Source organism: Pongo pygmaeus, chromosome 5 (assembly GCF_028885625.2).
Source record: "Pongo pygmaeus isolate AG05252 chromosome 5, NHGRI_mPonPyg2-v2.0_pri, whole genome shotgun sequence".
Lineage (NCBI taxonomy): Eukaryota > Metazoa > Chordata > Mammalia > Primates > Hominidae > Pongo > Pongo pygmaeus.
This window is the reverse complement of record NC_072378.2, coordinates 37,334,800-37,360,304: the sequence shown is the minus strand read 5'-3', so window position 1 is coordinate 37,360,304 and position 25,505 is coordinate 37,334,800. Positions and strand designations below refer to the sequence as shown.

The 25,505-nt window shown below is 51.4% G+C and overlaps 2 protein-coding genes across 10 annotated transcripts in view; one reads left to right on the top strand and one right to left on the bottom strand.

Moving 5' to 3' along the window:
• The window catches only part of MTCH1 (mitochondrial carrier 1), an 18,524-nt gene extending 12,801 nt beyond the window's left edge, over window positions 1-5,723 (top strand). The window contains exons 8-12 of one of the 4 annotated variants that reach the window (XM_054491167.2): window positions 1,067-1,160; window positions 3,171-3,218; window positions 3,392-3,459; window positions 3,744-3,819; window positions 4,890-5,723. In XM_054491167.2, the coding sequence (XP_054347142.1) occupies window positions 1,067-1,160; window positions 3,171-3,218; window positions 3,392-3,459; window positions 3,744-3,819; window positions 4,890-4,961 (358 nt within the window). In that variant the 3' untranslated portion in view covers window positions 4,962-5,723. Of the gene's footprint in view, window positions 1-1,066; window positions 1,212-3,170; window positions 3,219-3,391; window positions 3,460-3,743 lie in introns of all 4 variants that reach the window. The other 3 variants (XM_054491165.2, XM_054491166.2, XM_054491164.2) reach the window with 3 other exon arrangements.
• On the bottom strand, window positions 5,409-25,505 carry PI16 (peptidase inhibitor 16). Of its 6 annotated transcripts, none has more exons than XM_054491157.2 (8): window positions 25,397-25,505; window positions 18,939-19,190; window positions 14,498-14,719; window positions 12,308-12,417; window positions 11,891-11,979; window positions 10,247-10,924; window positions 9,897-10,036; window positions 5,409-9,473 (listed from the first exon to the last, which is right to left on the bottom strand). In XM_054491157.2, the coding sequence occupies exons 2-7, from the start codon at window positions 19,107-19,109 to the stop codon at window positions 9,915-9,917; spliced, it is 1,392 nt and encodes a 463-aa protein (XP_054347132.1). In that variant the 5' UTR covers window positions 19,110-19,190; window positions 25,397-25,505; the 3' UTR covers window positions 5,409-9,473; window positions 9,897-9,914. The 6 variants fall into 6 exon arrangements, 5 of the variants coding, with proteins under 5 accessions (XP_054347132.1, XP_054347136.1, XP_054347133.1 ...); XM_054491161.2 differs by having other exon boundaries at window positions 10,826-10,924; window positions 25,397-25,503; XM_054491158.2 differs by lacking the exon at window positions 25,397-25,505 and having other exon boundaries at window positions 10,376-10,924; window positions 18,939-19,461.

Genomic DNA, 25,505 nt, shown 5'->3' with positions numbered 1-25,505 from the left:
GCCCTGCCAAAGGGGCAGCCCCTGGACCCCAGCCAATGGCTGCTCTACAGAAACAGCCACCCATCTTGAAACTCTGCAAATGACCACCTCTGGCATTTTTCACACTGCGTAGTTCTCTTCTGGTGTGTGAATACGATTTCCCGCACAACAGATGCCTACTCTTTGGGTTCTTTCTCCCCATGTGATTTTGGAACAGGTGATACTCATACATGTTACAGTGCATAGAAAGCACCAAAGGGTATAGCACGAAGTCAATCTGAGCACAGGCAGGGATGACAAGATTAGAAATTGCATTCACAGACGTTCCTTTTATTAATACTCTTCATAGATGTATTACATATATTCTTCTGAGTTTTTCAAATATAAGATTTTTTTTTTAATTCAAAAACAATAATTCTGCTTCTCCTCCCAGGAGACAGCCATCCTTCTCCTGGAGAGCCTCCCAGGGCACTCTACCTAAACAAGCAAATACATTGTAAAAAACACAAGAGGCACATGGGACCCACTGACCTCAAACTAGCCTTTTGCCCTCAGCACTGCATCTTGGGGAACCTTTCTTAGCAATTTATAGAGCTGTTTATCCTAAAGGCCATCACTTAAAAAGTTAGCCCTCCTTGTAAATGCTTGCATAGAATCTTTTTGATAGAATATTTTCAGGGGCGAAGAGAACAGATGCATTGAGCAGTGTGTCTTCTGAGAGTTGGTTAGGTAAAGAGGCCAGGAGAAAATTACCAACATGTCGGCACTCTTATTATCTGTATTTGGAAATTCCAAATTTGGCAGTATTCACATCTTGATCCCTGGCTTCTGTGGTTTGAAAGCTGCTTGAGACTGTTAACTAATTTGTGGCATCCAAAGTGGCATAGAACACCTCCCCATGGGAAAAGGAGCACTACCTTCCCAGTGTGCATAGCTGCTGGCCCCTGCAGGCCTCCTTTCTAAGGCTGTGCCATTGGATATGCTAAGATTTTGAGCTTGGAACATCCCTGCCTGCTTCCTGGGTGTGGAGCCCCCAGGAACTGCTCCTCTCCCTCTCCTGCTCATCTCTGCTTACCTTGTTTTTTAGTGGATTAATCCCTCACCTCCTGGGCGATGTGGTTTTCTTGTGGGGCTGTAACCTGCTGGCCCACTTCATCAATGCCTACCTGGTGGATGACAGCGTGAGTGACACCCCAGGGGGGCTGGGAAACGACCAGAATCCAGGTTCCCAGGTTGGTTGGAACAAGGACTTGTCCTTCTTTCCGTGTACTGCTGATGCCCAGGGTCTGGGACAAACTCAAGGATTCTGGGATTCTGAGCATTAGGCCCGGAGGGTGAGAGAGGACCTCTCATTGTCCCTGGAGTCATCTTTGTCTAAGGGGAGAATGGCCTCAAGAGGCGAGATTCCAGATTAGTACCCAGACCTGGGAGGAATTAATGGAATGCTTGTCCCTGGGCAGCCTTAGAAACAGACCCCAGCTTATCTAAGGCTGCTCCGAGGCAGTGACCCAACTAGGGCTCAGGAAGTCAGAAGATAGACCAGCTAATAGTGATCACCTTTTGACCTTTGCATCACGTCTTTTGCTTTTTAAAACCCTTTTGTGAACGTTATGGCCTTTGATCTGACGACATCCTAGTTGTGAAGGGAACAGGGCAGGTATAATGTTCCATTTACCAATACAGAAATTGAGACCCAGAGATCCCAAATTCTGGAGAGACTCTGGGCTCTCCAGAGTCACTCAGCTGGAACTGACAGGACTGGAATTAGATCCCTGGCCAGGCCAAGGGTGCATTCCTCTGAGTTTTTTCAGATCTGCTAGGAAGTGTACAGTCCGGTACACCCTCCTATTTTGTTAGCTATGGTCTACACAGCCTAGTATACATAGACCCTTCAGCAGGTCGGGTCAGGCATAGGAAGGCCTGGTCCTTCTACACAGCACTTGTTGAGGAAGGCCGTCCAGGTACCTGAGGGGTTGACTGGTTCTGCCTGAACCAAGATAAGAGGTAGGGAGCAGCGATGGCTGGGGATTGCAGTGTCCAGACATTCTCACAGTGGGGATCGCCTTCAAGAAGGATGGCATTCCTTCTTGAAGTGGCTTTCCCTCCCAGGAGGCTAGGAAGGCCTGGGGACGTGTCTGCCAGAATCACCTGGGTGGGAAGGGCGTCATGTTCAGCGTGTGTGTGTGTGTGGTACATGTCTGTTCTGTGTGGTGAGGAGTGCCCCATCCCAGATGGGAGCCTCTGCTTGCAGGGAGACTGGCCACTTGACCTGGGCAGATGAGTCTTCATTGGCCTTTCAATGTAAGCAAATTAAAGTGGCTCCATAGAGACCCACCCCATCTGCAATCACAGTGGCACATTCCTGCAGTTCTGCCCCTTCTGGGGGGCCTTGTGGGTGGGTAAGCTGCTGCTGTCACATACAGAGCAAGGGTGGCCAGGAGTGCACAGCTAAGTGGTTTCTCGTCTAGGTGGGCAGCTGTCTGACCAGAGGCTGCCGTGCTTACATCAGCAACAATAGCAGTCAACAGATTTGTCTAAAGTGTTTTTTGAGTGCTTTTCTGTATGTGGCTTAAAGGCCGAGATGAGGCTGCCGGGCTGTCAAAGCCACTCAGGCAGACATCTGAGCAAATCTCTGACCAAGGACCCAGGCCATCGATCTGGTGGGATGGCCGCTCCACAGGAAGCTGAGGGTGGGGGAGTCACCTTTCCTCACTAGGAGCTGTTTGCTTCAGCAAAGCAGTATTTGAGGAGTTGGGGTCTGAAGGGGGAAAAGCTTGCTGAGGTGGAGGTGGCAATAAGCCTGGACTTGCCCTCACCTCACCCCACAGGCCAGGATTCATCTTTGGGTTTCAGGGTGCATGTCTGTCTTAGCACCGACTGCGTGCCAAGCCCTGGATGTTGATCAGGCAGACACGGGCTCAGCCTTTGAGGCTCACAGTCCAGTGGGGTTGCACAGGCAGCGGCAGCTGATTCCTCTTACCGGGTCTCCTTCTCGGGACTCCCTTCAGTCCACTTACCCCGCTTCTGCCCCCTAGGCCTTCTCTGGGCAGTGACTGTGAGGCCTGACAGGAAAGGCATGTGCAGCATGCTTGTGAGGAGCTCAGCACAGAGGGTGGAGTGAGGGCATGTGTTGCTGAAGTCTGCATCCTGAGGTGCCTGTGGCAAACCGCTGTTCCCTTTTGTCTCCTCAGTTCAGCCAGGCCCTGGCCATCCGGAGCTATACCAAGTTCGTGATGGGGGTAAGTTGTGCCAGCTGCCCTTCCTTCCCACTGCCTTGTGGACCCAAGTGGGGCCTAGGAGGCCAACCCTGGTAATGGCTGGAGGCAGGTCTTGGTACAGGGTGTTGGCATGGTGTGTCCCTGCTCCCTGGGCCGGGGTGGGTCACTGGCACTCAGGCCTCTCTGGGTTTCAGATTGCAGTGAGCATGCTGACCTACCCCTTCCTGCTAGTTGGCGACCTCATGGCTGTGAACAACTGCGGGTAGGTGTGCGCCCCTTTACTTGCCACTCTACCTACCAAGGCTGTGGGGCGGGGGAGACCCACCGAGCCCTTCTAGCCCCCTCCCACCTGCTCTGTGTGTCGGCTTGGCCTGCCAGGCACCCTGGCTTCCGCTGGGATTTCCCAGCATCCCCTGGGGTAAACTGTGGTGTCAGGGGTCAGCGTGTGGATGGGTGGTAGCCTGAAGGCATTCCTTCTTGAAGTGGCTTTCCCGTGGCTGGCTGTCTCCCGCTGTTCTCTGCATCTACACTCTCCTTCCTGGGCAGGCTGCAAGCTGGGCTCCCCCCTTACTCCCCGGTGTTCAAATCCTGGATTCACTGCTGGAAGTACCTGAGTGTGCAGGTGAGCAAGCACTGGACAGAGGAGGCCTTTCCTGTTCTTTGCTACATCCTTCAGCTGAAATGGCTTTGTGGATGCTTCATTGCATGCAAAGATAAGTGGTTTCATGGAATTTAATATTGTGAGGAGATACTTGGTATCCTATAAGGCATTTGAGTTAAGTTTTCATCTTACATAATTTCAGAAAGGATTTGAGGTGGCTAAGTGTGGGTTTATTTTAAGATTATACATCAGACAAGACCTTTTCTTCTTTGAGTCTTAAAGACTCTTAGGATAAGGATAAGAGAACTCTGGCCCAGGTGGCAGGTGGTAAAGCCCAAGAACTGCTGCTTCTTCAAGTAACATGGGCTGAAAATTCGAGGTCTGTAACCAGCTGAGCTGAGTTCCTGGCTTGTTAGGGTGGCTGGCATTGGAAACCGACTCCTCCCTCCTGCAGCACATTCCTGGGCCCAGGAGAGCCTGTGGGTGGGGCTGGGCCACGTGGGGACCTGGCAGCAGTACCAGCCTTGGGTTCTCGTGTTCTGTACCGAAGCTACCTCTCCCTGGCTGGAGCTCTTGGGCCCAGCAGTCAGGGGTCCAGGCTCTGGCCAAGGGCAGAACCTTGCCTTTTCCTGGCCTTGATTTGCCTCACAGTGAAATGGGGCAGTGGCCCGGAGGGAGCCAGAGCTCTGACTGGCCTCCAGGCTGAGAAGAGGACAGATGGGAGGGAAGCAGGGAGGAGAGCCACAGTTCTTCCCAGTGGCCCTGGTCAGCGTAAGTGTGTCTCGTCCTCCCTATGAGCACTGAAAGAGTCCTAGACCACTTGGGCTCTGAAACAAGAGGGGCAATGAGCCTCCTCTCTAGGGCTCTCCTACAGAGTAGCCCCAAAGACACCCCTGGGCAGGAAATGAACCGCTCCCTTCTGCTTCAACACAGGCAGATTCTGCCCTCCAGGGATGTAGGTCGAGGCCGTCCACCCCGGAGGTGGGTCTTTGAGCTCCTGGACCCTTCTTTGCCTGACACTGGCCTTCCTCTCGGAGGCACAAGGAAGCGTGGCCTCCCTTTCACTCACCCTACTTTTCCTTCTGGTCCAGGGCCAGCTCTTCCGAGGCTCCAGCCTGCTTTTCCGCCGGGTGTCATCAGGATCATGCTTCGCCCTGGAGTAACCTGAATCATCTAAAAAACACAGTCTCAACCTGGCCACCGTGGGTGAGGCCTGACCACCTTGGGACACCTGCAAGACGACTCCAACCCAACAACAACCAGATGTACTCCAGCCCAGCCGGGCTTCAGTTCCATATTTGCCATGTGTCTGTCCAGATGTGGGGTTGAGCGGGGGTGGGGCTGCACCCAGTGGATTTGGTCACCCGGCAGACCTAGGGAAGGTGAGGCGAGGTGGGGAGTTGGCAGAATCCCCATACCTCGCAGATTTGCTGAGTCTGTCTTGTGCAGAGGGCCAGAGAATGGCTTATGGGGGCCCAGGTTGGATGGGGAAAGGCTAATGGGGTCAGACCCCACCCCGTCTACCCCTCCAGTCAGCCCAGCGCCCATCCTGCAGCTCAGCTGGGAGCATCATTCTCCTGCTTTGTACATAGGGTGTGGTCCCCTGGCACATGGCCAGCATCATGTCTAGGCCTATGCTAGGAGGCAAATGGCCAGGCTCTGCCTGTGTTTTTCTCAACACTACTTTTCTGATATGAGGGCAGCACCTGCCTCTGAATGGGAAATCATGCAACTACTCAGAATGTGTCCTCCTCATCTAATGCTCATCTGTTTAATGGTGATGCCTCGCTTGCAGGATCTGGTTACCTGTGCAGTTGTGAATACCCAGAGGTTGGGCAGATCAGTGTCTCTAGTCCTACCCAGTTTTAAAGTTCATGGTAAGATTTCACCTCATCTCCCGCAAATAAATGTATTGGTGATTTGGAGTTTTGTGGGGAGTCTCTTATTTTTCTAAGTTTAAAAATCTATCTATAGAGTCTGTCTTTCCAAGTCCTTCCTGTTGGCGTGAGAAGGGGCTGTGAAGAGGCAGGGCAGGGGGCTGCCAGATTGGAGATGTAGGTACCAGAGCTTGGTGTAGCTGAGTCTCCAGGGAGACACTGGGTGATGAGGCTGGGGTGTCAGTTTCCACAGCAGCAACCAGTGCGCAGGTCTGTTGCCAGGGAGACAGGCCTTTCAGAAAGTGTTCCACTCACACCCCTGACTGTCATATCTCAGCACCATTTGAGGATGACATAGCTTCCAGTTTTACGAAGGTCACTTGGTGTAGTGGACATGGTTACATCAGAACGGGCGACCTCCCTTCCATCAAATGGTTTTTGCCCAGCACTGGAGTCTGTAGCAGACAAAGCTTACAAATATTTTGAGGCCCAGCTGGGTTCCCCCAGGTATTTGTGCCCTTGTTCGAGGTGACCTGGCTTGTGAGAGTTGGGGTCTGGTGAGTTTGGTCATATTTCCCTCACAAGTAGGGGCTGAGTCACCCCCACCAAAGGGAAGGTCCCTGGGATGCTTGTGCACAAGTGGGTGTTCCCAGTGGCCTAGTAACAGTGGACTCACAGGCAGTTTCACCTCACATGTCCTTGTTTCCCAGGAACGCAGAAGTGTGCCTGTGTGGGTGTTATGTAAATGTACACTGGTTGAGGCCACTAAGGTCTCCTAACTTTGTCACCCATATTAACTTTCCTAGGGAAACACCCAAGAGGGCTAAGGTAGTGGGAAGAACACATGCAGGGGTGGGCAGGGCAGGCCTGTAGAGAAGGAGGGCCTCGGGTTCCCAGGCCCTTCAGAGGGGAGTCTGCCCTGCGGCCTCTCTCCAGCCCAGTGTGCTTTCCCACAGCACTGACCACTGTTCTGGGGTATCTTTTCTTCCTGTTGCTCCACCCTCAGATCCTGTTTTTGCATTGGTTAGTTCCTAAGGCCCCCCCAGATTGAGGGGCACCTGTATCTCTGGAGCCTGAGCTAAGCTAGATGTGAAGATCTCCTCCCAGAAGTTCAGAGAGGCTGCCCAGAGTAGAGAGCAAGGTTTTAGTGGCCTTGGCCAGTCACCTCTGGGAGGGCTGCTGCTGTCCCCCAAGTAATTTCCTGAATTTGGGGGTTTCAACTTCATTTCCCAAGCCATCTTCCACACTCAGAAATGGCATGAAAACCTCTTTTGATACTGTGTCCCAGTTATTGGCTGAGCAAAGTACAGGTTTTTAATCTAATAAAACAAGAAGTTTTCAGTTCAAATTCTTGTGTGTGCGAAATGCCCCTAGACCCTTTGATCTTTGGGGGGTGAGACCCTGTCCATCTGCCCTCCTAGCACTTGGTGTGTTTCCTGTCGACTAGTCCTGGAAACTAGGATGCTGGGTCCTCATCTGAGAAAGGAGATTGGGTGGGATTGGGCAGGGGGAGACCTCAGCTGCTGGCAAAGGGAGGGGTGACAGGAGGAATGTCCTCCTCCCATCCTGGGAAACCTCATCCAATGGGCAAAGCTGAAAGGGCCTCTGACAGGCCTTTGGGGACCTTCTTATATATACCCTTAGGTATATACCCAAGATAATTGGAAACTTACATTCACACAAAAACTGGTATATGAATGCTTAGTAGCATTATTCGTAGTAGCTCAGGAGTGGAAACAGCCTGAGTGTCCGATGACAAATAAAATGGAAATGTTCTATAGAATGTAATGAATATTCCATAGAATGGAATATTACTTGGCAACATAAATGAATGAAGTTCCGATTGATGCTACGACATGGATGAACCTTGAAAGTTATGTTGGCTGAGAGCAGCGACTCACAACTATAATCTCAGTCCTTTGGAAGGATTGCTTGAAGCCAGGTGTTCAAGACCAGCCTGGGCAACATAGTGAGAACCTGTCTCTACAAAAAATGTAAAAATTAGCTGGACATGGTGGCAAGCAAGCTGTAGTCCCAGCTGCTCAAGAGGCTGAGATGGGAGAATCACTTGAGCCCAGGAGTTGGAGGTTGCAGTGAGCTATAATCCTGGGTGTCAGAGCAAGATCCTGTCTAAAACAAATTATATATATTTATATGCTAAGTGAAAGAAGCAGTCACAAAAGACCATAACATATATGATATGTCAAGAATTTATATGGATGTTAAGAATAGACAAATCCATATAGATAGAAAATAGATTAGTGGTAGATTGGGGCTGGGGAGGTTGGAGGGAAACAGGGAGTGACTGCTAATGGGTATGGGGTTTCTTTTTGGGGTGATGAAAATGTTCTAAAATTGTGACGGTTACACAACCTTGTGAATATACCTTGTGAATATAGTAAAAACCATTGAGTTGCGTAGTTTAAATGGGTGAATTTTATGTTATGAGTTATATCTGAATAGAACTGGAAAAAACATAAGAGTAGGCCGGGCATGGTGGCTCACACCTGTAATCCTAGCATTTTGGGAGGCTGAGGCCGGTGGATCACCTGAGGTCAGGAGTTCAAGACCACCCTCTACTAAAAATACAAAAGTTAGCTGGGCATGTTGGCGGGTGCCTATAATCCCAGCTACTTGGGAGGCTGAGGCAGGAGAATCACTTGAACCTGGGGGGCGGAGGTTGCAGTAAGCCGAGATCACGCCACTTCACTCCAGCCTGGGCGACAGAGCAAAACTCTATCTCAAAAAAAAAAGAAAGAAAGTAAAAAAGGGGAGTGTCCTCCTTGGTTACAGGTGGGTTCCCAGCCCTGGCCTGACTTGGGTGGTGTCCTGTTTGACTGCTCACCCTCCAGCGGTAGTCTGGAGACTTGCTCTGCCCCTCCCTACCACCCAAGCCACCCTCAGTCACCCACCACTGCTACCCCAACATATGTGTGCTTTCCTGATCCTCAGCACCTCTGGACGGTCCTGCTGTGCTCCCCTGGGGAGGTTCTGGGACTCCAGATCCCTTTCTTAGGAATCTTCCAAGCACCTGGGGCTGGCAGAGCCTTGCCTGACGTACATTTCTGACCTTGTGTCCCAGACAGGTCTGAGGAGCAGCGCCCCCGTGAAGAGGCCGCATGCCATGCTTTGATCCTGGGCTCCAAACCCACCTAGGCCCCGCTGGTGATTCCTGAAGCTGGGGGAGTCAGCTCAGCGCCCTTGGCCTTCCTTTGGCTCTTCCCCTTCCTGCCTGCCACCTGTGATTAGGGGGAGGCCAGAGTTATAGGAAGGAAATGAAGGGTGCGTCCCAAACAGGAGACACTAAACGGAGTGTTTTAGAGGAGGGGGATGTGAAAGAGAAGGAATAGTTGCCACAGGTTGGACAGGTTTTTATTGGAGAGTCAGGAGTTGCTTTCCTTCCCTCGTCCCTGCCTTCCCCACTCAGAGAACCCCACTCCAGTGGGGCTTGTCCTTCATCTGCCCCTTGCAATCCCCATGCCCAGCTACACAGGCACTCAGGGAGAGCATGCATGCTGTGTGGGCAGACAGCCCCAGGCCAGGTAGGCAGTGAGCTCCCTCAAATCCTCCCGCCCCCAGGACTCAGGAGGGAGGGGCAGGAGAGGTGTGGGCCCGGTGTGCAGTCCGCAGGCGGCCCCCTGAGCTCACAGCCAGCCAGGCCTTGTGCCTCCAGGATGGTGTGATGAGGCACATGCCCAGTAGCCTTTCCCTTCCAGAGGGCCTTAACCAAGAAGTATCTTGTTTAGGGGCTGGGGACAGGGTGGGGAAGATGACAGGAGGACAGCTGACCTCTTCACCCTGAGAAGGCAAGAGGCACTTCTGGGGAACAGTCCTGGACTCAGATGGCTCAAGGAAGAGGCCAGGGGATTGGGAGGGGCCCGGGGGTTCCTGGGAAGCCTGAGATCCTCTGTCTGGGAGAGAAACTGATGGCCACAGGACAACCTGACAGTGGGCACATATAAATACCACTCAGAACAGTCTGCAGCCAGCTGAAGGATGGGCCTACCCAGAGCCGAGGCACTCCTGGGGCAGTGCCAGGGGCTGGCCCTGTAGATGCCTCCCAGGAGGACAAGAGTGCTGGCCTGGAATCTGGCCAGAAGTTGGGGTGAAGGGGGGCTGCTGGGCCACAGAGCAGGACCTGCCCAGGAAGCTGTGGCCTCTCACTTGGAGGAAGGCAATCCAGGTGGGCATGAGGCCAGGGCCCCCTGCACCAGGCCTTGCCTTTGAGTGGTATCCCCTTCAGAAGATTCCAGCCAACACCAGAGGAGGCAGGAGCAGTAGTCCCAGGAGAAGGCCCCACACATGACCAGGGCCCGAGTTCAGCCCTGACATGACGCTAGGCTTGTCAGGGCCCTCTGCACCTGTGGGAAGAAAGAGGCTTTGCCTCAGCCTAGAGACAGCTGTGCCTGACATCCCGCCCACCCCACCATGCAAGGAGGTGGGGCAGCAGCCAGGGAGGAAGCTCCTACTCAGAGGGCGCATGCCCCACCATGCTCATACCACCTATGCTGGGGCAGGATACTGACATTCCAGAGCCAGGAGGAAAGTGGGACAGATGCTACGGGCCTTACCTGGCAAGGACGACTGCAGAGCCAGGGCACGCCCACCCGTGGCATTAGCGGTGGCAGAGGTATTGGGGAAATTGGGCAGGGACTTGGAGGAGGTGTGCCCCGTGTGGTCCAGTGTGGCCTGCAGCTCACCTGGCTTGTCCTGGGCTGGAAAAACTGAGGCCAAGACCTCACTGGAAGGAGGCAACTCAGCCTCCGCCTCAGCCTCCTCCTGGGCATGGGGAAGGAGCTCCCTTGCCCCTGTCAGGGACATCTTGGGGTCCAGAGAGTTCTCTGGGCTCCTGGAGGGCACTTTTGTTTTGTCTGTCACTTTGTCTGCTGATTTGGGGATAGGAACATGGGTCGATTTGGGGAAGGTAACTGGCTCCTCATCCAAGGAGGGCAGGCTGTGAGCTGCCAAAATGGAAGGGACCTCAGTTGTTAGGCAAGGTGGAGCCTCTGTTGCCATGGAGGGCGGGTGTTTCGTTGCCAAGGAAGTTGGGGCCTGGGTTTCCACAGCAGGCAGAGCCTTGGTTGCCAGGGAGCCTGAGACCTCTGTTACCAAGAAAGCCGGAATCCCCGTTGCTAGGGAAGAAGGAGTACCCATTTTCCTAGAGTCTGATGCTTCAGTTGCCCGGAAGGATGGGGCCTCAGTTACCAGGTAAGGCAAATCCTGAGCATCTTCCTGGCTTCCGATGGGTTCTGATAAGACAGACGAGAACGGGCATGAGTGCTGCAAGCAGGACCCCACATCTCTCTTGGCACTGCAAACCAAGTGACGCGACCAAATGTCCTACCAGGACACACAAACACACGCACACACACTTCTCCAGCGGATATGCCCCTCATTGAAAATAAAAGTTACAAGCCAGGCGCGGTGGCTCAAGTCTGTAATCCCAGCACTTTGGGAGGCTGAGGCAGGTGGATCACCTGAGGTCAGGAGTTCGAGACCAGCCTGACCAACATGGAGAAACCCCGTCTCTACTAAAAATACAAAATTAGCCAGGCGTGGTGGCGCATGCCTGTAATCCCAGCTACTCGGAAGGCTGAGGCAGGACAATTGCTTCAAACCGGGAGGCGGACGTTGCAGGTGAGCAGAGATCGAGCCATTGCACTCTAGCCTGGGCAACAAGAGCAAAACTCCGTCCAAAAAAAGAAAAAGAAAAAAGAAAAGAAACGTTACTTCTGGTGATTGACACAGTTGCTCCTCTATCCACCTCCTGGTCCAAGTCTCTCTACATTCGTACTTGCCCTTTTTCAGGGGACTTCTCCAGCGGGATCCCGGTCCCTCACATCCCTCACACGCCCCCAGCAAGGCTGGCCTAGCCCGTTTGAAGCCTTCTGACCACGCCCACCGGTCTGGCCCCAGCCCGCTCCTCGAGACCCTAACGTGTGGCCACGCCCACCTCGCGCGGGACCCCGCGAAGCCGCCAGACTTTCTAACAACCTCCCTTTGAAGGGCTGAAATCCTGCCACTTGGAAGGACTGGGCGCCAAAGTGGCGGCGCGTGGAGGGCTAAGGGAGCCGCCAGGGGCCCCCGGTGGTCTCATCCCGCCAGGCTCCTTCCCTGCCCACGCCCCGCTCAGTCCAGGGAGGCTCTTAGACCATCCAGTCTGCATCGCATCCCTTCCACACCCCCTGCCCCTACCCATCCACCCGTGGACTCACCACAGAGGGAGTTCTTGCAGTGGTAGCCAGAGGGACATTGGGAGCACGGAGTCCCCTCCTGGTAGGGTCGTTTCCCCTTCACGTTCCCCCTACAGGAGGTCAGGAGGATGCTGCGGGGAGGGGGTCGACCCCTCCCAACCTTCTCCCCAACTCCTATACACACACCTACTCTGGAAATGCCCTTGGGTCTCCTGACTGCCAGCCACTCACTTGCTGGGCGACCTTGGGCTCCTCCTGGCCCTCTCTGGCGGATGACAGCAGACCCCCATCGGTGCCTTCACAGCTCCCTGGACGGTATAGCTCCAGACTGACCCCTCTCCTCCCACTCCTTCAGGCTGTGGCCGACTCCGCCCTCCCCTTGGCTCTGCCTGTGCCTTCTTCCCCCTCTCCATCTCCAGGGTTCCCCGCGGCACTCACGGGGGCTCGTAGTTGCACACCAGTAATTCGATGTTGGTCTCCTCAACACCCTGGAGCTTCTCACAGAAGTGGGAACCGCAGCCGATCCTCTCTGTCTTGGCCCATACCACCTGAAGGAGGGCAAACCTAGCAGCTCAGCCCCATGCGAGGTGGCATGGTGCCTTCCTGGCATCCCACTATACCTGCCTTACAGGGGTGGGGAGAAGAGGCACCCTATAGCCTGTGACATCCACGTCCCCAGGGCCATGCAGGTTCAGGACAAAACTCTAACCAGGGGGAGGGATGGGGGGAGTTTGTCCTTAACAGTCTACTCTCCTCTGCCAACCACACATACCACTTTGCCAGGTCTCTTTTCCTCTCAAAACTTTCCCTCAGCTCCAAGACTGTGATATACCCTCATTAATTTTTTTCTGTGGGCTCTTCCTAGAGGCCCTTGCATTTTAAATGAAGGATATATCCAAAAGAAAGAACCTCAAATGGTAGAATTTTAGACCTCAGCAACAAGAAAAGTCCAAGGAGGGCAGCAGGAGGAAGCATTTTGGAAGTGGAACTTCCCCCAAATCACAGGTGAGCAGGACCTGTTCTGGTTGTTTCTCAGTGTGGGTCTCTTAACTGCTAGAAAGACTTCTATCTTTATCAAACAAAAAGTCCAACAACATTTGTGTGCTGCCATGGGGTGAGACCAGCAGCCTTGCCTTGCTGGTTCTAGGTTCAATCTGCCCAGGAATCTCTGCTGAAATCAGCTGAAGGTCTCCCCGGTGTTGAGCACCTTCTGGGCAGAAACGACTCCAGAGTGCATGCACCCTCAGCCCCAGAGAAAGCTGGGGTGGAGCTGGGCTGACTCACTCCCTGCTGGGCCCTGATAACAATCCCTGCAGGAGCAAGTGGGTGGGGGTGGAGGGAGAGGGAGGGGTGGCAGGATCCAGAGGGAAAGGGCCAGGAAGGGTGCTGGGCCCTCACAACTTTCTGACCTGGGTGGGTGCTGCTGGGATTTCCTCCCTAAAGATGAAGACTAAAAATACCATGAAAAAGAGACACTGAGAAATGGAATTGGTGGATGTGGGTGGGAAGATGGTTGGTTTCTTTTCTTTTGTTTGTCATGTTATTATTTGTACAACACATAAGCACTGGGAGGAGAAAAAATAATTCAGTAATACTAATGTTAATTCCCCTACACACACACACACACACACACACACACACACACATACACATCTTATCTGCAAGCCCAAACTTTCAAAATGCAGTGAGAACCCAGACAGGAGCAAAGTGTGACTGAGGAGCAGGAAATTCTATCAGAAATCTCCCTGAAGCCTTTCATTCAGCCACAATTTGTTCTTCATCGTTATGCATAATTGTTAAATGCAAAAGAAAAACTAAGCAAAATTGTCTATTTGCATTATTAGTCCCTGGCAGATGAGAAGTAGCAAATTAGACACCACAATAAATGCAAAAGAGCCACAGAGAGAAGTTAAGGGACTATCTGCTGCTGGGGCAAACAGCCCTGCACTCTCTGGGGGAAGTGGGGCGGGACCACTTGGAGCCCAGTACAGTATCGCCTAGGACAATAACCACGTCCACAAAACTGGGTCTGTGACACCTAACATGTCCCACCGCCCCCACCCCTTTTTATTAATTAATTTATTTATTTAATTTATTTTTTTTTGAGACAGGGCCTCCCGCTGTCGCCCAGGCTGGAGTGTAGTGGCGCGATCACGACTCACTGCAGCCTCAACCTCCCAGGCTGAAGTGATCCTTCCACCTCAGCCTCCAGAGTAGCTGGCGCGCGCCACCGCGCCCAGCAAAGTTTTTTGTATTTTTTTGTAGGGACAGGGATCTCGCCATGTTGTCCAGGCTGGTCTCCAACTCCTGGCCTCAAGCGATCCTCCCAGCTCGGCCTCCCAAATTGCTGGGATTACAGGCGTGAGCTACTGCGCCTGGCCTAGCGGCCTAGGAGAAGCCGACTCCGTCAGAGGCTTAGACAGCGTATTAGCTGCCTAAGAAATGGAATCTTGAGAGGACAAGATTTGCAAAGCGTTTGAGGGGTCTTGGAGTGAAGCCAGCCTCCTGCAGCGAGGACGCTTAGGAGGGGTGATGGCAGAGGTGGCCCCGCCCAGGGAGCACGTGGCTCCACCCCCACGCCGCGAGGCTCCGCCCCGCCCCACCCCGCCCCGCCCGCCGGGCCCACACCTGCGTGTAGTGGCCGCACATCTGGCCTGGGCTGCAGGTGGCGGCGCTGAGGTTGTAGTGCTCACGCTCGTGGTGCCACTCCTCCATGGCCAGCGGCACGTCCATGCCCTCGTCGGTGATGGCGAACAGATTCTCGCCGCGCCGCCCGCGCTCCTTGTTGTGGCCCCACACGCACTGCCGTGCGTAGGCCTTGGCGAAGGCGGCCAGCTCCTCGTCCCATCTCTGCAGGGCAGGTGAGAGAAGGGAGGTGAGGATGCCCACAGATGCTGTGGGGACCAAGCAAAAGGTCGAGGAGGTCGTGGGGAAATCCTTCCGGCACCTCCTTAGCGGGGTGACTCTTGGGCATGGCCTGGAACAGGTCTCTGCTCTGGGTGGGCGTCTGTGGGACGGTGGAGGATGCCACCCCAGGCCGTGGAGCTGGACCATTCACCAGCTGTGTGACTGCACATATTGTCTAACCTTTCCGCACCCTCAGAGGGCTGGGAAGAGTGGATGAGGTGGTGTTGGTGACAGTGTTATTATTAAAAGCCTCATGTGAAAAAGGTGGCCATACATGCCCCTGCCTACCTCCCAGGCCCCCTTGAACTTCTCTGAAGAGCACAAGATCACGGTGTGATCGATGTCGAGGGGCTGGGTTGTTTATTCAGCCCATTTCCCTCCCCCTCAACCATGAACCTGACTTGAGGGCTGGCACCTTCCTCTCCCTCTAAGCCCCGACCCTCCCCTTGGGACACCCAGCCCCCATGCCTTTGCCCTCTGCAGGCTCCCGTCCCAGTGTTGTTCCTAATTGCTCCCAACCCTTGTCAACGGCAACCCCCTTTCTCCAAGAAAATTAAGCGTCTCTATGTGACACTGAATGTCGCAGGCCTCTCACCAAGGGGCCTACTTTCAGAGCCTTGGTAACCCACTGTCAGACCCCAGTGACAGTGTTCTCCAGAGGGGACCTCAGGTGAGATGGTGACAGGAGGAATTTTAGGTTCGGGGCCTTTGAGATTGTGTCCCTGGCTGAGAGGACAGGCCGAGTGTGGGTGGGAAGAGGGATTAACAAGGCATCCGACCCAAAGGACTGAAGAGGGGAAACCTGGATCCCATTAAACGCTGTCCTTGGCTTCTCCTGGAAATCCATGGCCTGGCGGCAGCTCTTGCTCCACCCTATGAGGGCCCAGCCAGCTCTGGGAGCCAGACAGCCCATAAAGCGCCAAGAGCTTGGGTGATCCTGAGGGGAGGTGGCTGTGTGGCCACACCTACTCCCCACCCACTCAAGGCTTTCAGGAGCCGCTGCCTGGCATGGGGATGGGTGCACCTGGCTGGGATAGCTCCACAGCTGTGACCTTGGGTGAGTATCTTTCCCTCTCTGGACATTTTTGTCCCAAATCACTGGCCCCTGAGATTCTTTCAACTCTGGCAACAGTGGGAGACTGGGAGTGGGAAAGGGGCAGGGCACTGGGGACCAGGGTCAGGGTGTCTGAGATCACCTGCGAGGTGCCGGGCTGGACTGTAAGTGTCGTCACGGTAGGGCATGGATGGATCCCCAGTGTCTGGCGCAGTGCTGGCACATAGTAGGTGCTCAACAGATACTTGTCAACTCTTGATGACTGAGACAGGGCCCTTCTTAAAGCAGTCTCCCCCTACAGAGCCTGGCTGTAATTTCCATTCTGACTAGATATCTGGAGCCCCACCATTAGCATCATTGCTTTGGTCTTAAGGATTCTCATTCAGTCATCTAGAGCCCCCTGTGGAGTTGTAAGACTCTCAGCACCCACCCGCATTGGCCCCATGGTCACCATCTAGAAGCAAGTCCATTCATTCATTCATTCAACAGTCCTGGGCATTGCGTCAGCCCTGGGACAACAGCAGGAACCAAGAAGCCCAAGTTTCCATTGACATAAAAGTCATTTGGGCCACCACATGGTAAATGACAGATGTGCAACAAGTACTATAGGGGCACCAAAGAGGGCCATCCATCTAGCCCAGCCAAAGGTGGAGAGGGAGACACCAAGCTAAGTGTTACAAGATGAGGCATTAGTCAGCTGGAGGGGAGAGGCATCCTAATCAGAAGGTACACATCAGTAAAGGCATGAAGCTGGGAAACATTTTGGCTGGGAAAAGACAAGCTGTTCAGGTTACAGAAGAATAAAGGGCAAGCGGGAGAGGAGGATGGAGAGATAGGCAGGGGCCAGAACACACAGAACCTTCTCAGTTAGGAGCTGGAGCTTTAACCTGAGGCAGTAGGGAGCCATGGGAGCCACTGAAGGATTTTGAGCAGGGTCAGGCCCATGTGTGGGATTATTCATTCTGACAGCAGAGGCCAGAAGCTGGGGAACAGGTAGAGGCTATCCTAGGAGTCCTTGCATGGAAGAATGAAAGAAACCTGAACCAGGATTGTGCTGAGAAGAGAAGGGGGTAGGGGTAAGGGTTAGATTTCAAGGACAATTGAACCTTCGGGGTGGCAAAACTGGTGCTGATTAGCTCTGGAGGCTGAGAGAGAAGGAAGAGTTCATGATAACCTCCACCTGCCTCACCCTGGATCCATTCCCTCTTTTGTGTTAATCAGACACTTATTGAGCACTGACTGTGTGCCAGGCATTGCTTCTGAGTGCTTTACACATATTCACTCACTTAACCCTACAACCACTATAGCTACAAGGGAATTATTCCACTGTTACCATCCCCATTTTACAGATGACGAGACTGAGGCACAGAGAGTTTAATTTGGGCAAGGTCACAAAGCTAATAAGTAACAAAGCTAAGATTTGAACCCAGGCCATTTGGCTGCAGAGTCCCTGCCCTCACCACTGCTGAGGCTGAACCTGAGTCTTGTCCTGAATGTTTCCTGGCATCCCAGCCCCAGCCTCATCTCCTCCTCCTCATATCACTCCCCATTAGGCAGCAGCATATCCCCTCAGTATCCCAACTGCCTCCCAGAATGTTGCCCCACTCCAAGGTGCACCTCTGTCTGAGAAGCAGCTCCCAGCCTGTGTGGCCCCCAGTCTCAGCCGGCAAGACTGTAGGGCATCAGGGATCTACAGATGGGGTAACTGAAGCCCAACAATGAGTCGCAGGCATCAATCAGGGAGCTGTTGGCAGAGCTGCATCTGTGACTCCTGGTTTGTTGTCCACCTTTCCTCGATGCCCAGGCTGGCACAGCTGTGAACGGCAGTGCTGGGTGTGTGTGCAGAGCTCTTCCTAGATCTTTCTTACATGTCATCCTGTCTTGACGCCCAGGGCAGGGATCGCCAGCCCCATGTTTCCATCTGGAAACAGAGGCCTTTGAAGGGAAAGAGGTCCACCCAGAGTTACTTCAGCCAGATCACATTGGGCTGAGCTTAGAACTTAGGTTTGGGGCCCCAGGCTCACTGTTGTGTTCCCCAAGGTGCATCTGTTCTCTCAGGCACCAGCTCCAGGGGTCCCTGAACACTGCCCAGCAACCTCCCCAGCCACCTCAGGGTGGCTGGAGGGGACAAGCTAGTTCAGCCCTCAGGGAGGACAGGAAGTGGGTGAATTTCTCACTTTATCTCCTTTAATCCTGCATATAGACAGCCCGCCTCTCACCCTACCATAAATAGCTCTTCCTGACAGAAGTAACCAACCCTAAACCTGGCTTCTGTCTCCTGTGTGCATGTACATGTATGTTTACCACGTCTGCTTCTTTCACCAGGACATAACTAGTATTTTTACATGTTTTCAGACTTCATATAAAGAGATCCTACTATATATTTTTTAGAGATTTTATTTCCTCCCCCATTCAGTAGGATATCTGTGAGATTCAGTCCACACTGGTATACGTAGCTCTAATTCTGACCGCCTTTTACAGATGAGACATGGGATCGGCAAGGTTACAGAACTTGCCTCGAATCACAGGTCTTGTAGGTGACCGAGACAGAACTTGGACTATGTGATCCAGAGCCCTCTCTGCTTCTGGATTATCTGCTGTCACCCACCTCCTTAGCACCTGCCTCCTACCCCAGGTGCCCACGCCCATCCTGCTGCCCTGCTTCCTCTTGTCCTCTCCTTGGCAGGCATGTGAAAGACCGTTTTCACAAAGATGTTAAGAACTTCCCGGGTTCCCCCACCGAGGGCACATGCATTTGAGGAAGTGCTGGGGAAAGCTCATTGGAGTGGGAAGCCAGGGCTTTGGGTCTGGCTCTGCCAGCTGTGTGACCCCAACAAATCCCTCTGAGCCTCACTTTCCTTATCTGTATTATGAGGCTGCTTATAGGGGCCTGTAAATTTTATTAGGCGGGTGCAAAAGTAATTGTGGTTTTTGCCATTTAAAGTAATGTAATATGATGTCAGGGACTCGGGGACTCTGTCACTGACCAGAAAAAGGAGAGGAATTCTGAAATAGCTTCAGCATGAGGAGCAGGGTAAGAGGGCCTGGTGACAGACCCTGGCCAGCACCCCTTCTATCCCAGCCAGCAAGGGCCGTGGCCACACTTACCATGTGCAGCATGTCTGAGGCCGGCGGGGATACCTGGGCCCGGTAGAGGTTGTGCAGCTCCACCATCAAACGTTTCTCCTCATCTGTGAGGGCTCCAGCGGGGCCTGTGGTGGCCACCAGCAGTAGCAGCAGCGGCAGCAGAAGCATCAGGAAACTGCAGGAGCCGTGCATGGTGGCCAGCCGTCTCTCCTTCTCCCGTCCAGGGGTCTGGCAGCTGGATTTAAAGTCCTTCCCACACAAGCACCACCCTGGCTGGGGTGGGGCAGTGGGGGCCGTGTCTGAGGCCCAGCCCGACTCACACAATGTCTCAGGGAGGGCTGGGTGCTTTGGGTCCCGACCAGCATCAAGTGCACTCCCCTTGGAGTCCTTGGCAAAAACCTCCTTTCCCTCGGTAACGGGGGCTCAGGCCAAAAGCTGTGTGAATTCCTAAGTTGTGGATAGATCCTTCAGGGGCAAAATCACAGTAACCTCTGCAGAGCTGTGACTGGTTGCACCCAGGTCACACCCACTGTGTGTTGAGGATAGATAAGAGAAAGGAAACCACAGACCCTACCCGCAGAGGAGTGGGCAAGATGCGAAAGCTATAGGCTTTTGAAAGGACAGAGGAAGACCAGATGTATTTGATAAAAGGCTGAGCCAACCTAAATCAGAATTCTGGTTCTGCCCCTTGCTATCTGTGTTTTGGCAGCTTTCTCAAGTGAATCAGTGACAATAATAGTACCTACCTCACAGGACTAGAGGGAAGACTTAATGACATATAATGTATGTAAAGCACCTAGTATGGTATCTGGCACACAGTAGGCCCTCAGTAACAGTAGACAACCCACTGTTGTCTGGGCCTTGGCAGGCCACCAGCCCCATGCGGAGGCAAAACTCTTGCCTGTCGGGGGAGGAGCCAAGGTCTTCCCCACTCTAGCTGTGTTCAGGAATAAGGCCTTTCACTATGGCAAAATTTTGGCTTCCAGGTATCCTCTGAATGCATGTGCTTGACGTGCTCATTTGGAAGTGGGATGCTGGGACCCTTGTGCTCTGAATATGTAGAAATATAATGTGTCTGTTTCTTAAATCAAGAGACAGCAGAAAAGCAGAAGGTTGGACGAGCTGATGCACCAGGAGCTCTGAGGGGAGGGTATTGGAAGGGAAATAGGCTTAGCAGCCAAGGTGCTGGCATTATAATGACCTTGACCTTTCAGGGGCCATGACCCAGGCTTTGGCCTTCATGAAGCAGGAAGCTGGAACCAGTACTCTTGAGGACAGCTGGGATCCTTGAAGCCTGCTTCCTCAGTGAATAGGGACCTAGTAAAAGCCTACCCACGGGCTTTGGAAGATGACAGGAAAACCTGTCCCTGCCTGAGTCTCCAGGTAAAAATAAAAACAAAACCAAGGTGGATTACACACACATACACACACACACACTTATTGGAATTAATAAAGTCAGCAAAGTTGCAGGATACAAAATTAACACATAGAAATTAGTTGTTTCTATACACTAATAATGAAAAATCCAAAAAGGAAATTAAGAAAACAATTTCATTTATAAAAGCAATGAAAAAGAATAAAAAGAATAAAATTCTTACCAATAAACTTTTTTTTTTTTTTTTTGAGACAGAGTCTCGCTGTGTCACCCAGGCTGGAGTGCAGTGGCATGGTCTCGGCTCACTGCAACCTCTGCCTCCCGGGTTCAAGCGATTCTCTTGCCTCAGCCTCCCGAGTAGCTGGGACTACAGGTGCCCGCCACCATGCCTGGCTAATTTTTGTATTTTTAGTAGAGATGGGGTTTCACCATGTTGGCCAGATGGTCTTGATCTCTTGACCTCGTGATCCGCCGGCCTCGGCCTCCCAAAGTGCTGGGATTACAGGTGTGAGCCACCGCGCCTGGCCCTTAGCAATAAACTTAACCAAGGAAGCAAAAGACTTGTACGCTGAAAATCACAAATGTTGCCAAACAAAGTGAAAGAAGACACAAATAAATGGACAGACATCCTATATTCATGGATTAGAAGACTTGATATTGCTGAGGTGTCAATGTTGCCTGAAGCAATCTACAGATTCAGTGCAATCCCTATGGAAATGCAAATCATAATATTTTTATAGAAACAGAAAAATCCATCCTAAAATTTATATGGAATCTCAAAGGACCTCAAATAGTCGAAACGATCTTGAAAAAGAACAAAATTGGAAGTCTTACAGTTTCTGATTTTAATATGTAACCACAAATCTACAATAATTAAAATAGTATGGTATTAGTATAAAGACAGACATTTAGACTAATGGAATAGAATAGCCCAGAAATAAACTCTTACACATATGGTCAAATGATTTTAGACAAGGGTACCAAGACCGTTCAATGAGGGAAAGGCAAGTCTTTTAAAGAAGACTTAGAAAATTGGATGTCCACATTCGAAATAATGAAGTTGAATCTTTACCGTAAGTATATTAAAAAATTAACTCCAAAATGGATTAAAGACCTAAACATAAAAGCTAAAACTACAAAACTCTTAGAAGAAAATATAAGGGAGACTTCTTGGCATTGGATGTGGCAAGGATTTCTTGGATATGACACCAAAAGCATAGGCAACAAAACAAAAATAAATTGGACTTCATTAAAATTAAGAACTTTCGGGGGCAGAGTGTGGTGGCTCATGCCTGTAATCCCAGCACTTCGAGAGGCCAAGGTGGGTGCATCACTTGAGGTCAAGAGTTCGAGACCAGCCTGGCCAACATGGTGAAACCCTGTCTCTACTAAAAATACAAAAATTAGCTGGGTGTGGTGGCAGGCGCCTGTAGTCCCAGCTATTCAGGAGGCTGAGGCAGGAGAATTGCTTGAACCTGGGAGGCAGAGGTTGCAGTGAGCCAAGATGATCCAGCCATTGCATTCCAGCCTGGGTGACAGAGTCTCAAAAAAAAAAAAAAAAAAGGACACAATTTCCCATGAAATGGGAAAAAATATTTGCAAATCAAGTATCTGATAAGGGATTAATATCTAGGATATATATTTTGTGGGTTTTTGTTGTTGTTTTTGAGACAGGGTCTCGCTCTGTCACCCAGGCTGGAGTGCACTCGTGTGATCTTGGCTACTGCAACCTCCGCCTCCCGGGTTCAAGTGGTTCTCCCACCTCAGCCTCCCAAGTAGCTGGGACTGCAGACGTGTGCCACCATGCCTGGCTAAGTTTTGTATTTTTAGTAGAGACAGGATTTCGCCGTGCTGGCCAGGCTGGTCTCAAACTCCTGACCTCAAGTGATCTGCCCGCCTTGGCCTCCCAAAGTGCTGGGATTACAGGCATGAACCACCACACCTGGCCAATATCTAGGATATATATTTTAAACTCCTACAACTCAACAACAACAACAGCAAAACAATTTGAAGTCGATTCAGTGGCTCAGCACTTTATAATCCCAGCAGTTTGGGAGGCTAAAGTGGGCCGATCGCTTGAGACGAGTTCAAGATCAGCCTGGGCAACAAGGTGAAACCTCATCTCTACAAAAAATACAAAAATCAGCTGGGCATGGTGGCATGCACCTGTAGTCCCAGCTACTAGAGAGGCTGAGGTGGGAAAATTGCTTGGGCCCTGGAGGTCAAGGCTGCAGAGAGCCGAGATCACACCACTGCACTCCAGACTCCAGCCTGGGCAACAGAGGGAGAGCCTGTCTCAAGAAAAAAAAATCTGATTAAATAGGCAAAGGACTTGAAAATTCATTGTTCATTTATTCAATTATTCATGCAATTATTCATTGTCAAAAAGACATTTCTCCAAAGAAGATATACAAGTGGCCAATTAGCACATGAAAAGATGATCAACATCACTTACCATTAGGGAAATGCAAATCAAACCACAGTGAAATACCACCTCACACTCATTAGGATGGCTATTATTAAGAAACAAAACAAAACAGAAAATAGCAAGTGTTGACAAGGATATGGAGAAATTGAAACCCTTGTACATTGCTTCTGGGAATGTAAAAGGTGCAGCCACTGTGGAAGACATTGTGACAGTGCCTCAAAAAAATTAAACACAGAATTACTATATGAGCCAGAAATTTCACTTCTGGGTATATACCCAAAAGAGTTAAAAGCAGGGACTTGGCCGGGCACAGTGGCTCATGCCTGTAATCCCAGCATATTGGGAGGCCGTGGTGGGCGGATCACCTGAGGTCAGGAGTTCGAGACCAGCCTGACCAACATGGAGAAACCCTGTCTTTACCAAAAACACAAAATTAGCCGGGTGTGGTGGCGCATGCCTGTAATCCCAGCTACTCGGGAGGCTGAGGCAGGAGAATCGCTTGAACCCAGGAGGTGGAGGTTGCAGTGAGCCGAGATCGTGCCATTGCACTCCAGCCTCGGCAACAAGAGCAAAACAACGTCTTAAAAAAAAAAAAAAGGAGGGACTCAAACAAATATATTTCTACACCAGTGTTGATAGTAGCATTAGTCACAATAGCCAAAAGGTGGAAACAACCCAAATGTTCATCAATGAATGAATGAATAGAGTAGTATACACAAAATGTACGATCACATATACAATGGACTATTATTTTGTCTTAAAAAGGAAGGAAATTCTGACACATATTACAACATGGATGAACTTTGAAGACATTAGGCTAAGTGAACTAAGCCAGACACGAAAGAACAAATCTTACATGATCCCACTTATATGCAGTACCTAGCTAGAGTAGGCAAATTTATAGAGACAGAAAATGGAACGGTGATTGCTGGGGGCTAGAGGAAGGAGAGAATGGGAAGTTAGTGTTTAGTGGTGTAGAGGTTTGGTTTGGGAAGAGGAACAAGTTCTGTTGATGGACAGTGGTGACGGTGACAATGCTATGAATGTTCATACTTAATGCCCCTGAACTGGACACTTAAACATGGGTAAGATGGTAAATTTTATGTTCTATATTTTACCACAGTAACAACCACCACCAGAAAAACAGGAATTCTTACATTGGCCAGGAGTACAGTGACAAAGGAAAAATCATGTCTGGAGGGAGCCTTCACAACCCAGGCCACTTGATCCACCATGAGAAAAAAAAAAAATCCAACTTTAGCTCACAATCAGAAAGTATCAAATGCATCAGGAACTGAATCACTATGAGCAACAGACAGACAGCATACATCACAATAGAATTTCTGTCCCTGAAACTTGAGATAATAGAACAATCTGAAAAAGACTTCAAATAACTGTATTTACAATGAATATGGAAATAAATGGGTAGCTGAAAAGGGGAGAAGAAAGACTTAGAGGGTAGAGGGGAACAAGATGTGGAAAAGAATCAGAAGAATTCAGGAAAATGGGTTAGTCTGGGGAGAAAGGGACGCTATTTGAGAAAAATCAGAGTGGAGGAAAGAAGACTGACCAGATTAGACTACAGCCCAGACCCCTGGGCAGCTGTCCCAGGGTGTTCAGGTGGCAAAGCTGTGAGATGGATCTCTTTCCTCCATAGATGGGAGAACTCAGTGAGTTCCTGACAACTTGGGCTTGAGATAGAAATAAGGGGACTTAGTGGCTGGGCGCGGTGGCTCAAGCCTGTAATCCCAGCACTTTGGGAGGCCAAAGTGGGCAGATCACCTGAGGTCAGGAATTGGAAACCAGCCTGGCCAACATGACGAAACCCCATCTTCACAAAAAATACAAAAATTAGCCAGGCGTGGTGGTGTGTGCCTGTAGGCCCAGTTACTTGGCAGGCTGAGGCAGGAGAATCACTTGAACCCGGGAGGCGGAGGTTGCAGAGATCATGCCACTGCATTCCAGCCTGGGCGACAGAGGAAGACTCCAGTGAGAAGAAAGAAAGAGAGGAAGAGAGAGAGAGAGAAGAGAGGAGAGAGAGAAAAAGAAAAGAAGGCCAGGCGCGGTGGCACCTGTAATCCCAGTACATTGGGGGCAGATCACGAGATCAAGAGATCGAGACCATCCTGGCCAAACAACATGGTGAAACCCGGTCTCTACTAAAAATACAAAAATTAGCTGGGCGTAGTGGCACACGCCTGTAGTCCCAGCTACTTGGGAGGCTGAGGCAGAGGAATCGCTTGAACCCAGGAGGCGGAGGTTGCAGTGAGCCAAGATCGCACCACTGCACTCCAGCCCGGGTGACAGAGTGAGACTCTGTCTCAAAAACAAAAACAAAAAAATAAAGAAAGAAAGGGCAGGGAGGGTGGGAAGGGAGAGAAGGAAGGGAAGGAAGGGGAGAGAGAGCGAGAGAGAAAGGGAGACAGGAAGGGAGGGAGGAAGGAAGGAAGGAAGGAAGGAAGAAAAAAAAAACAAACACACAGAACTGGGCGTGGTGGCTCAGGCTTGTAATCCCAGCACTTTGGAAGGCGGAGGTGGGCGATTGCTTGAGCCCAGAACTTTGAGACCAGCCTAGACAACAAAGTGAGACCCTTTCTCTATTTCTAAAAACTTTTAAAAAATTAAAATGAATCAAATAAGATAAACACAGACTTCCCAAGGAATTAAAGTGCTGACCTGGCCTGGGAAGTGCTGGACTCAGGAATGGAAGGACACAGTTCTCAGATGCCCCCCGGGTGGAACCAGGCACTGGCACTACAGGTTGCCCTGGTGTGGTCACCTCTGT

What these genes read in the sequence shown, in the direction of transcription:
- PI16 (XM_054491157.2), bottom strand. Translation starts at nt 19,109, where the DNA reads ATGCACGGCTCCTGCAGTTTCCTGATGCTTCTGCTGCCGCTGCTGCTA. An exon ending in GTGTGCAACTACGAGCCCCC is followed by an intron (nt 11,980 to 12,307) that starts GTGAGTGCCGCG and finishes GACCTCCTGTAG; the next exon opens with GGGGAACGTGAAGGGGAAAC. An exon ending in CTGCAAGAACTCCCTCTGTG is followed by an intron (nt 10,925 to 11,890) that starts GTGAGTCCACGG and finishes CTGTCTTATCAG; the next exon opens with AACCCATCGGAAGCCAGGAA.